The 11,478-nt window shown below is 42.4% G+C and overlaps 3 protein-coding genes across 4 annotated transcripts in view; all 3 read right to left on the reverse strand.

Moving 5' to 3' along the window:
- Positions 1–6: 6 nt before the first annotated feature.
- On the reverse strand, positions 7–6,445 carry LOC106815134 (peptidyl-prolyl cis-trans isomerase FKBP1A-like). Of its 2 annotated transcripts, XM_014819562.1 has the most exons (6): positions 6,225–6,445; positions 3,259–3,321; positions 2,127–2,220; positions 1,667–1,700; positions 1,396–1,466; positions 7–941 (listed from the first exon to the last, which is right to left on the reverse strand). In XM_014819562.1, exons 1-6 carry the CDS (start codon positions 6,327–6,329, stop codon positions 748–750), a joined length of 561 nt encoding a protein of 186 aa, XP_014675048.1. In that variant the 5' UTR covers positions 6,330–6,445; the 3' UTR covers positions 7–747. The 2 variants fall into 2 exon arrangements, with proteins under 2 accessions (XP_014675048.1, XP_014675049.1); XM_014819563.1 differs by lacking the exon at positions 3,259–3,321.
- A 1,665-nt stretch (positions 6,446–8,110) lies between these two features.
- Positions 8,111–10,754, reverse strand: LOC106815137 (Golgi SNAP receptor complex member 2-like). Its single transcript, XM_014819570.1, has 2 exons — positions 10,015–10,754; positions 8,111–9,435 (listed from the first exon to the last, which is right to left on the reverse strand). The coding sequence occupies exon 2, from the start codon at positions 9,389–9,391 to the stop codon at positions 8,756–8,758; it is 636 nt and encodes a 211-aa protein (XP_014675056.1). The 5' UTR covers positions 9,392–9,435; positions 10,015–10,754; the 3' UTR covers positions 8,111–8,755.
- Positions 10,755–10,855: 101 nt separating this feature from the next.
- Positions 10,856–11,478, reverse strand: part of LOC106815131 (oxysterol-binding protein-related protein 11-like) — an 18,785-nt gene continuing 18,162 nt past the window's right edge. The window contains exon 15 of the mRNA XM_014819559.1: positions 10,856–11,054. Within this exon, the coding sequence (XP_014675045.1) occupies positions 11,004–11,054 (51 nt within the window). The 3' untranslated portion in view covers positions 10,856–11,003. The remainder of the gene's footprint in view (positions 11,055–11,478) is intronic.

Below are 11,478 nucleotides of genomic sequence, written 5' to 3' on the forward strand. Positions count from 1 at the left end.
AATGCATTCTGGAAAAAAGTGTTTTATATCACAGACTCGTCATACATTTAACACAAACATGGTTTGGAGGACATCGATAAAGGAGAAGTGTACAAATATTTAACGGATGCTTTGCAATACAAAACAGTCTTAATGTGCTAAATTGATCATGTCTGGCATTTTAAAACATACACGTAGAGTTGATTCATGGGTAACATTTGTTGATGCTGTGATGATGGCTATCTTTAAATGCCAGGTCCTGTTTGGTAATTAAAGTATGATTGCCTGCATCACTCAATAATGTTCCATAGCACTGCCTTTCACTATAGATGACCTTTTCTATAGTATATGCACTTTATGTAATGCACCTATAAAACCAGCCTATTTAAAATTGAATCATTCTTGTATCGCAGATTAGTACAATCACGTATAAATTTACTCTAAAGATACCTCAAGCAACACGTGCTACATACACTAATAAAGTTGATCCCTCTCCCTAATAGTAAAAAAATTATGAAAATTAAAGGAAAATTGCTCCCACCAATGTCATTGACCTATCCATCTGAGCAAGATAAACATGCCTGATTAGATATTGCTGCTTGTATACCAGTTCGTATTCACATGTCCACACTAAACTGTTGACTTCGCAGCACCGTTAGTAAGCAGTATTTTTCAGAATGTCCCCTGTTGCAACACTGACCGGCAAATAACTACTTCTCAATCACTCCAGTCGGACAGGCCAATATCTGTTCGGAACGAAACCATTAGTTATCGCCGCTTCTTTTGTTTCCGACTATCCTTTAGCTTTTGCTCCTGCTCCTGGTACTTAGTGTAGCAGTAGTAGATGGTGTAGACGGCAATGCAAGGCACAGCAAGCAGCTGCACAAGCGACAGTACTCGCGGCAGTATCGTCGCCTTCTCCACGGCCACCAACTCCACCTGGAATAGCAGTGTTGCGTCCCCTGGAACGAGCGGTGCACGTGTCCACAGATCAACATGCCGTTCGCAGAGATAAAAAATTACTCGCAACGCACGACAGATACCTGTCAACATGTAAATATCTCTTTGTGGGTAGGGAGAGGGGTTTCGTTCAGGTTCTAATCTTATAGCATGGATTAGTGATAATTCGCCTGGTTGGTGGTGGGTGTAATCTACAATGTTCGAACTAACAAAATTTGAGTAAGTGTGATGCTCGATGAAATGTCCACCGTGTCAAAAGAAAACCTGGTTTGATTGGTTAAAACTTAATTGTGCCAGAGAGATGAATCACATTTTCACAAATTCTGTCAAATCGTGTTTGACTGCCTTTTTCGTGACTACGACTTTGACACTGACACGAGGTTAAACTGGTGTCATTCACTCAAATTATTTTAAGGTATGATGAGGCCATAACATCAAGAGTAGTAATGAACGTGCCTGGTATTTGTGGTGGTACTCCCTTTGAACCATATGCCAGTTCAGGTGGAATAATCAGTTTTCGTATCTCCCTGTGGCAAGAGTGACAAATACAATATTATTTGTACATGCGACTAAAATTACACAAACGCTTAATAATAGCCAGCCAGCAGTAGGCATATCCAGTTTTAATAAATTTTGTAGTAAAAGAAAATGTACAACAATATCACCTAGTATGACATTGATCAGGGATTTTTGATTTGGTAGATAAGCAATCCTTTCTATAACTTACCCAACACACATACCTACAACTCCTTTCTCCCACCCTGAAAAAAATTGGACATTTTATTATGTCTGCAAGTTAACAACACTACAATTAATTCACACACAGGATCCAAATATATATATTCTTGCACATTGCTATTTAGCATATAACCTTTCCACCTCTATAAAAGAGGGAAAAAGTTCTTTACTACTGTTTTATCTTTGTTATTGCATAATGGCCGTGGTTTAGTATAATAAATGGACAAACACCAGAGTTAAACATACACGTACTGCTAACGTGTATTCGCCATAACGGAAGCGGAAGTGCAGTTACATTGAAAACCCGGATTGCACCGTAACACGGAACAACAATAGTCTCAACACAACTACCAAATAAACGACTCAAGATATAACTTTCTACTTTGGTACATCAGTGATTTAATTGTCAACTTCAAAATTAATGCTCATCACTTTGATGCATGCCACACCTGGAATTACTTGCTTCTGTCCCAATACAAACGTAAACGGTCCCCTGCCTTCTCTTCTCGAGGTATCAAATACCTGCCCATTTTCCAGTATACCCTGTAATAGTGTAATGACCCTATTACATTAGTGTAAGTCATAGCGTAATTTTAAAAGGCCCTACACGTAGCATGATGGCTTTCTAGTATAATGCACAATGCCATAATAGTTCTTACATCATTCAATAGATCAATTTGGTCTGCTCACAATGCTCTCCATGGCTAAACTACAATTGCCGAAAGGCCGTGTCATACATTTCTTACAGTATCACTATAGACTTTGTAACACAATATTGAAAATCTATAAACATAGCTTTTACTACAAGTGCAGATCGAGATTTAATACAGACTTGTATTCCACTTGTGAGCAACAAAATGTTCACAAGAATGTAGTAAAAGCATTATTCTTCCTGCTCATCCACTCCATGTGTACATTTTGTTTCACTATTGTATCTGAATATCAGTAGTATGCCAAGTTTTGAAATTAAAGGATGACCAGTTGCAAACACCGGTACTAGTGGTTCAAAATCCAGTCACAAAGCAGGCTTTGCTTTCACTCTAAATGTGACATGTAATTAGTCAGTCCAAAAGGTAAAAAATCCAATTGCTTAGTTTTTAGCTCATCTGACATAGTCAGATGCAGCTTGTAGAATCGCATGAGCGTGCCTCCGTGCGTCCGTCAACAGTTGGGCACAAATCTAAACGGCTCGACGTACGGTCACGATATTCGGAACGTGGGGGGATAATCGAAAACGAGTTGAGATGAGAGGGAGGAAATGCAGAACGACAGTTCCACACGCTACACTAACGTCGTGTAGCGAACGGGTACCAGTCTAGGTAAGCGCGCTACAGTTTCGCAATTCGAAATTGCGTTCACACGACAGACAATACGCGGCCAGCGTGGTGCCGAATATACGCGGCATATTCAGCACCGTACTGAAATACGCGGCTTATTCGGCGCGGAATGTGATTCCGCGCGGAGTAAGCCGCGTATTTCAGTACGGTACTGAATAAGCCGCGTATATTTTTAGTGTGTGAACGCTCAAGTACGGTACTGAAATCCTCGTGTGAACGCAGCTATAGTCTGCTTAGTGCTTACCGTGTATTGGACTGCAACAGTATCACCAACTTCTGCAGTCTGGGAGCATGATGGTGATGCTTGCTGTTACAATAGCAAGAAAGGGAAAACCTCGTTTAACAATAACGCTGATAATCCACATATGTACGAGTTCATGGAAATTGTAGTCGACCTAATAATTGTTACAAGTAATATAGAAGAGTTACCGGATGCAGTGTGGCAACAATTTCATCAGTGGCATAGTTAGGGGGGGGGGGCTTGATCCAAAAGTAAATAAAAAGGAAAAAGAATTGTTCTACTAAAAAGAGAATTGTCATAGTCAGAATGAAGGCTTTTGAGGTACTCAAAAGTGCCTCAAATACCATCTCCTGCGACCTACTTTTTGAAAATTTAGGAATCCTGGATTCGCCACTGAACGGTTACATATCTTGGGAGCAGAGAATAACAAACAAAAATGTCGCCTTTTTGCATCGCACCCAAAACAAAGATTCCAGAGCTGAGAGGTGGGGGAGCGTAGGGTGTGGAGAGGGTAGTGTAGAAACCATTAAAATACCAAGTCATCCACTATTTTGCGCAGTTCGCTGTTTTTGGCCCCCACTGTTAAAAAATCCTGGCTAGGCCACTGAATTTTATGATACAGAGAGAATACTCCGCTGGTTTACCACTGGTCCATGAACAACAACGGCTGGCTGTAACCTCAGGAACTTGGAAAGTTTTAATAATAAAATGATGGTAAATAAACATGAGTCTTTATGTTTCCTTAATGGAAGTGTCTAAACAACCGGATCCGGTATCTTGAAAACTAAACAACCGGCTCTCTTCTCCGATTGGCTAATTTTGTCACTATTTCATTTTTTATTATTTTTGGCTAATTTTATTTTATTTTAGAATTAGGGATAGGGTTAGGGTTAGGATTATGGTTAGGGTTAGGGTTAGGGTTAGGGTCTATTGCCCTAACATTCAAGTTGGTTTCAGTGGTTCAACGGTAGAGCTTTCGATCGCTTCGTGATAGTAACGTACCGTGTTCGAACCCCATAAGATGTTTTTATTTTCCTCTGCTTTCTGTATTTCTTTGTTACGTATTCATTTATTTGTTCTGTAACTTTTGTTTATGTTCGGAATTAAATATATTTCTTTATGTTTTGCATTAAAAATTGTCCTGTTATGTTCGGAAACTGACCAATCGGAGAAGAGAGCCGGCTGTTTAGTTTTCAGGCCTCCGAAACCGGGTCCGGTCGTTTAGACACTATACCTTCTTGAATTACTGTCTTTCGGCTACTAAGTACCATTAGTAAATATACGAATGAATGACTAACATACATATAATCAAGAGCTAATAATACCTAGAGTGTACAACGGAAAAACGGGAAAATAGTGTTATTTCACGACTACATTATTCTACTTTGCCTGCGAGTCTAGAATAATTTCATGGTATTGCATTAAGCAGAATTCTTTGCTCTCTAAAACAAGACCAACCGCTTGTCAATACGATACTCCTAGGCGGAGATATCGGCTCCTAAACCTCCCCTCCCACATGCCAAACGCCGCCTCGAATCCACTTCTGCCAGCATCCTACACGCGGCTAAGCGTTGCTTCGTGAAAGTTCGGTTTTTCCGCGATAAATTTATGAATGGACGGTGCTTCGGTTATCATAGGTGACATTCGGGGGCATCGCCTATGCCCTTATCTTCCATTATCTTTCCTAGCACGGCTAACGCCCGTCATGATGGAGCCGGCTCCATCAAGTTTTTACAACGCAGCTCAGTTACTAATGCTAGCCGCACACTATCCGACCCGAGCGTGATTTGAAGGCTTACGATTGGTTTGAGATGTTCTGGTTTGGATCGGGAGGCTTAAGATTGGCCCTGGAGGTCATTTTGGCCCGATTCGAATTTTGAATCGGGAGCAGATCGGGTCGGATAGTGTGCGAGGGCTTACGACGCGACTCGGATAGTGTGCGTGGCCATCCGACCCGTTCGACTAGCGCTGAAGAAAATTGACCAATCACAGAGCAGCGCCATGGGAACCGCATTCGAATTGAATGGCATTCGAACCATGGTAAACACTCCCGACGCTTAGTACACGCTAAATCCGCTTGGAACGCCACGAGAGTGCCATGGTTTGCGTCAACTTTGAGTCGGACAGTGTGCGGTGGCCTCCCGATTGATCGGGATCGGGTCGGATAGTGTGCGGGGCGTTTATGCTGTGCACAGCGCAAAATCGGATAGTGTGCGGCTAGCATAAGTGTAGTAACAGTACCAAATTTGGGCATATGACATCAATTATCAGCGCTCCAAGTGGTGACGGAAACCGATAGCCAAAATGCTTACCCGCGTGTAGCATGCTGGCAGAAGTGGATTCGAGGCGGCGTTTGGCATGTGGGAGGGGAGGTTTAGGAGCCGATATCTCCGCCTAGGAGTATCGTATTGACAAGCGGTTGGTCTTGTTTTAGAGAGCAAGGAATTCTGCTTAATGCAATACCATGAAATTATTCTAGACTCGCAGGCAAAGTAGAATAATGTAGTCGTGAAATAGCACTATTTTCCCGTTTTTCCGTTGTACACTCTAGGTATTATTAGCTCTTGATATAATACAGCTTTTGATATTTTGGTCTTTTGACGTAGAGCTGTTTCTGGAACTATGAATATGATGATGTAGGTTTGATGTAGCAGCAAACTAGGATTGTGTCCTTGAAGCCTAGCTTGACCAGGCTACTGTATAGACAGACACTCACTATACGAACACGAGCAGGCACGCTCATGACGCGGTGAGGGTCGCGGACTTGATTCTGCATTTCAACCAGGGTGCTTGGCATAGATGCGATAACGCATAGGACAGGTCATCCTGCTCTGTCAATGCCAGACATCGTTATCGTAACTTACACACCGAACACTAGCATGACCTACCCTGTGTTACGTGTAGAGCCATAGTCAGCGTGACTATTCCGACAACGTAACAAACCCGAAACCGTATAATGCGCAGCATACCTCTATAATGGTTTCAAAGCTCCTAGCTTTTTTTGAACCGGTCAAAGCCAAGCATGTAAGGAAGACGCAAAATACGCATGCTCCATTATTCGACAGAAAATTCATTGCGGTATAATGCGTTCAGCACTTTACTTCTGCAGAACGTTTAGAAAGTTTACTAGCTAAGCTAAAAGTAAAAGCTCGAGCAACAGCAAGTGGCCACCTTGTAAATACAAACGCCACCTGTCGGGATTAAATGTCATACATTATATCGTGAATTATTTGCTCCTGAATATATTCAAGAGCGTATTAAGGAGTCCCTTCTTAATACGCTTTTGATATATTCAGGATATTCATTGATAGACTCCTGATATATTCAGGGGTTAATAATGACAAATTTTCATTATTAACCCCTGATATATTCTTGATGATGTTAAAGCGCATGGCGTGACTACTACGGTGACTTTATACTAATTACTGACCGAATGTTTATAAACTATCATGACCATTTGTAGTTCTTAATAAAATGACAGCAACTGCAATACTTGCCGGGGGTTATCAGTTGACAGCACTCCTAGCTTGAATACAGTGAGCACTATAGGGCAAGTCCCGATAAGGGGTGTAATAGCCCTGAAGTGTACTTGACACTCGGAGTAGGGCAATTTATTCTCATTAGATATACCCTCCTTGCAGTTAATCTCATTACGATATAAAGGAATATCCAAATTCATTGCACTTTGCAAGTTGTGTTTAGGAAACGTACCCAATCGTGTGCACGCTTGTGGACACACACACATACACATGCACACGCACGCAAACACACACACACACACACGCACGCACGCAAACACACACACACACACGCACGCAGGCAAACACATACGCACCCACGCTCGCAACACCACACGCACGCACAGATAACACGCCCCTTAGTCAACAATCGAAGTTTTCAAACAACTCGGATATAGTGTGACAATTCTGCACATCGTAGGAATATATTTGGGCAAGAATGCTTGTCTATGCTTTCTATTATACAGGCTGTGCATTTAGTATGTTATAATTTACGATATGTTGATGAAAACACGAAAAAAGGTATAGCCAGTGGTCATGATGAAATAAGATAGGCACAGCCCCATGATATATTATTGATAACACATTTGTTTCACTCTTATTATTACACAGGTCAATATAACAACTGTGAAGTTGTCTTTATCACGAAGCATATATATAGATTTTACATACACCTGTTTACCACCTTTCAATACCGTCAAATGATAACGTAACCAGGTGGTTCGTTTATATAGCACAGTCAGTATTCAATAATATGATAAACACATCTATATTCCTGCCATGCATGTGCTCTATCAATTGTGTTTAGGTACTGACATAGCAGGCAGTAGCTACTCTTTAGCAATATATGATATTACATAGTAATAGACAAGTATACAGATATGTTCATGCTAATATGTAGGCATCAAGTTTATTATTGACTTTGCTACAAAGTGCTATATTACAAGTTCCACTGCATTCAAAAGAAATTGGTTTTAATGCGTAATCACATTCTATAGTCTTTAACATGCCAGTGGAAAAGTAAATCACAAGTAATGTTCAATGGAATGATTAGAAAATGTGCCCAGGGAGAGGTGATAGCTAATAGCAATTAGTAACCACATTATGCTATTGCCCACAAATAATGTCGCAGCTCATCCACTAAGGCTGCCAGGGTCTATAGGTCTCCCTGGGTACTGCTGGAACGTACCCTGGGTACAGTCCGGTATACCGGAACGTACCCTGGGTACAGTCGGTAACAGTCTGGTATACCGGAACGTACCCTGGTACTATCTAATATGCCTGACCGTACCTCGCCTACTCCACTAACGAGTCTAGGGAGTCGCCTATGCCTACTCCCTAACCCTAACCATATCAGATAGTTAACAGGGTACGTTCCGGCAGTACCGAGGGAGACATAGACCCTATCAGCTCCACTAAGCAAGGTAACAAAAAACTGAAAAACTCAGACATTGACAATAAACTCTTATGACTTGAGACAATTATCAGCTAAGCATGGAAATGTAATTACAGCACTAAAACACAACCTTTTGTAAACTGTCAATACATGTAACCATGCCCACTAATTGCATTCATATAATCAGTTCCCTTATTAAATTGCAAATTTACTCAGACAATCCATAAAACTAATCATTACTCATTACATAGCACTTGTGTGGCAATTGTCTCATCTTATTTACCTCATTGAAGTATTTGACATAATAATAACAATAAAATATGAGATAGCGAACACTGACAGAGTGTTAAAATAAAGTTGAATCAAATAATACTGGCAGGGTTGCAGATTATCACACCCTACATCCCCATTATCACTGAATACGTGCATCTTCTATAAACACTAGCCAGCAAGGTACAGATGCTTCCAAGTGAAGATGGCTGGATCTGCTTTATATATATACATAGAAAGCTTGTGCTATCGAGAGCACACCAAAACGAAAATCAGTTCATCAACTCTCGATGCTACACACACCGCAGTGCACAATTTACGTTAGATATTTAATAGTCAGGTACATGATCACGCAGGTGACGATAATGCCACCCCACAGTATGACCTTGTCCTGGGTCGTCCGCCGCTCTATCAGCCGCATGACGGTGTTCGACATGCCGAGCGTGTTTGCGATGTCCAGCACGCGCTTCTGCACGCCCTTGAGCGCGCCGCGCTGCTCGCGCAGGTTCCCAAGGATCGATCCGCCGCTGCCGAGCAGGTTGTCGACCTCTCGGTGCGCGTTGCTGAGGCCCGTGTGGTGCTGCAGCGTGTGGTCGATCATCACCGACGCGTCGTCGTTCGGCCGGAACGACTGCGCGAGCAGCTGCTCCCGCTGGCGCGCCTCCTCCTCGTGCTGGTAGTGCCGGTGCTGCATGTTACGCAGCGCCGCCTCCAGGTGCTGCCGGTCGTACTTCAGCTGGTCAAGCCGCAGCCTCGCGTTCTGCCGCCGCGTCGGCGGCTCCTTGTTCACGAGGATCTCGAGCCGGCCGACGTTGGCATTGATCGCGTCGAACACGTCGCCGAGGCGACGCTCGACGTCCGGCGCCTCGTCGCTGCCCGCCCGGTCGTACTCGCTGAGGAGAGCGTGAACCTCCTGCAGGATCTTGTTGGTTTCGTGATAGAGCGGCTCCATTGTTGCAATGTTGGCTGTGGCAATTGGCTGGTGGCAGCACTCACCTGATATTGTAATTTTGATGTGCATGTTATAATATATATATGTTTCAAATGCAAAAACACACGCAATCGACGGCCCAAGGATAGTTTAGCACCCCAAACTATCCTTGATTCTCCTCGCTCTTATACTCTTCTTGAAAATTGAGCCTCCAAGTGCCTGTGCACTCACACTCACAGTCAGTGTCACAACTAGCTCTAGTAGTAGTAGTAGTATTAGTAGTATGCCGCTGCGGCAGTTAATGAACGCGGGCTATAGTACTAGAGCTACTTCAAGTTGCCGATTACGCTGCTACACTAGCCCGACCAGGCTGTGCGACGGATTGTCTATACAATCCATTGGAGATTCTAACTCTAGCAATAGGCCTACCGTTTCTTGGAGCTAGCCGCGGGCTATAGTACTAGAGCTACACCTACTAGCACTAGTACTAGCCCAGTACAGACTACAGGGGCCTAGGCAGAGCCACTTCGGTAGTCCGTAATGTAGGAAATCGAAATCTCTGACTTTTTGAAAGTGCGTTAATTTATTAAATATTTACACCAGTATAACGTTAAACGAACTTTTAAATCAACGCTAGAACTTACCGTGCAAATACGTCACCTCTTCCCCGTCATCAACAAAAACGCGACCAAGCTAAATGCTCATTTGTCAAAAGGAACACCCCTACCGCCATCTCTCGTCGAATATGTATTACAATTGTTGCAAATAAGACAATTGCAGAAAATTATAAAGATAAGACATCACGTCATCAGTGCAAATAGATCAGTTGTTAAATAAACGTGACTATATGACAAAGATGCATAATTAAAATCGTGTCACATATCCCATGATAGCATTGTGCTCTCCCTATACTGCATATTGTATCCATGCTTCATTTTGTATGTATTCTTCATATTTGTATTGTATGTATTTGTATTGTTGTATGTATTTGTATTTGTATTGTCATTTTCATATTGTATGTATGCTTCATATTGTATCCATGCTGCATATTGCATCCATGATTGTATTAGATCTGCAAAGTTACAACTCCAATATAACGATTTTTTCCATAATTGTTGCTAGTTCTAGTACTATAAACCTCATTATTTCAGCCAACGAGAACTATAGTACTAGAGCTAGCTAAGATATTACTAGCTAGCCCCATAATATTATCCAGTGTGTGCATGCATACACGTGTAGCAAATTTAAGTCATGTTTTACATGGATATAACAGAAAAGATGAAAATGAACTTGCATCTACTGATGCTGAGAGGGTCTATGTCCCCCCCCCCCCCCAGGGTACGTTCCGGCAGTACCCTGGGGGACATAGACCCTATGAGCTCTACTGATACGCTTCTCATGGGAAGTATTTCATGGAATATTTGTATAAAGGTATAGCACTCAAGCTGTGAATGGTGAATTAGAAATGCGCAAACACCATGAGGCTGTCATTCATATGTATACACTTAATTATATTAAAACATCCTGATGTGTGCAATTCATTCCAGATATTCAATGCAGGGAAGTTAGTGTATGTGGCAGTAGCAACCTCCTCTGTCATCTACTTGTAATGAGCGATTCCATTTATAGACGATCATTTCAATGGTTTCTTGAATTTCCACCCTTCACCATCTTTGTGGAAGAACTGGAAAGACACCAATGAGTACGGGTCACAGGTTTGAAATGACAATATAGAAACACATATCATGGGGGTATTGCTGCACGTGGGAATACGAGTTAACCAAAAATTTAAGCCATGTGTGGGAGAGAAAGAGGGGGGGTGAAAGGGAGGAGAGAGGGAGAGAGCGAGCAAGAGAGAGAGAGAGCGAAAACGAAAGATTCAAAGAGAGAGAGAGAGAGAGAGAGAGAGAGAGAGAGAGAGAGAGAGAGAGAGAGAGAGAGAGAGAGAGAAGAAGATAGAAGAGAGAGAGAGAGAGAGAGAGAGAGAGAGAGAGAGAGAGAGAGAGAGAGAGAGAGAGAGAGAAGAGAGAGAGAGAGAGAGAGACAGAGAGAGAGAGAGAGAGAGAGAGAGAGAGAGAGAGAGAGAGAGAGAGAGAGAGAGAGAGAGA

Source organism: Priapulus caudatus, unplaced genomic scaffold (assembly GCF_000485595.1).
Source record: "Priapulus caudatus unplaced genomic scaffold, Priapulus_caudatus-5.0.1 Scaffold1048, whole genome shotgun sequence".
Classification (NCBI taxonomy): Eukaryota; Metazoa; Priapulida; class Priapulimorpha; order Priapulimorphida; family Priapulidae; genus Priapulus; species Priapulus caudatus.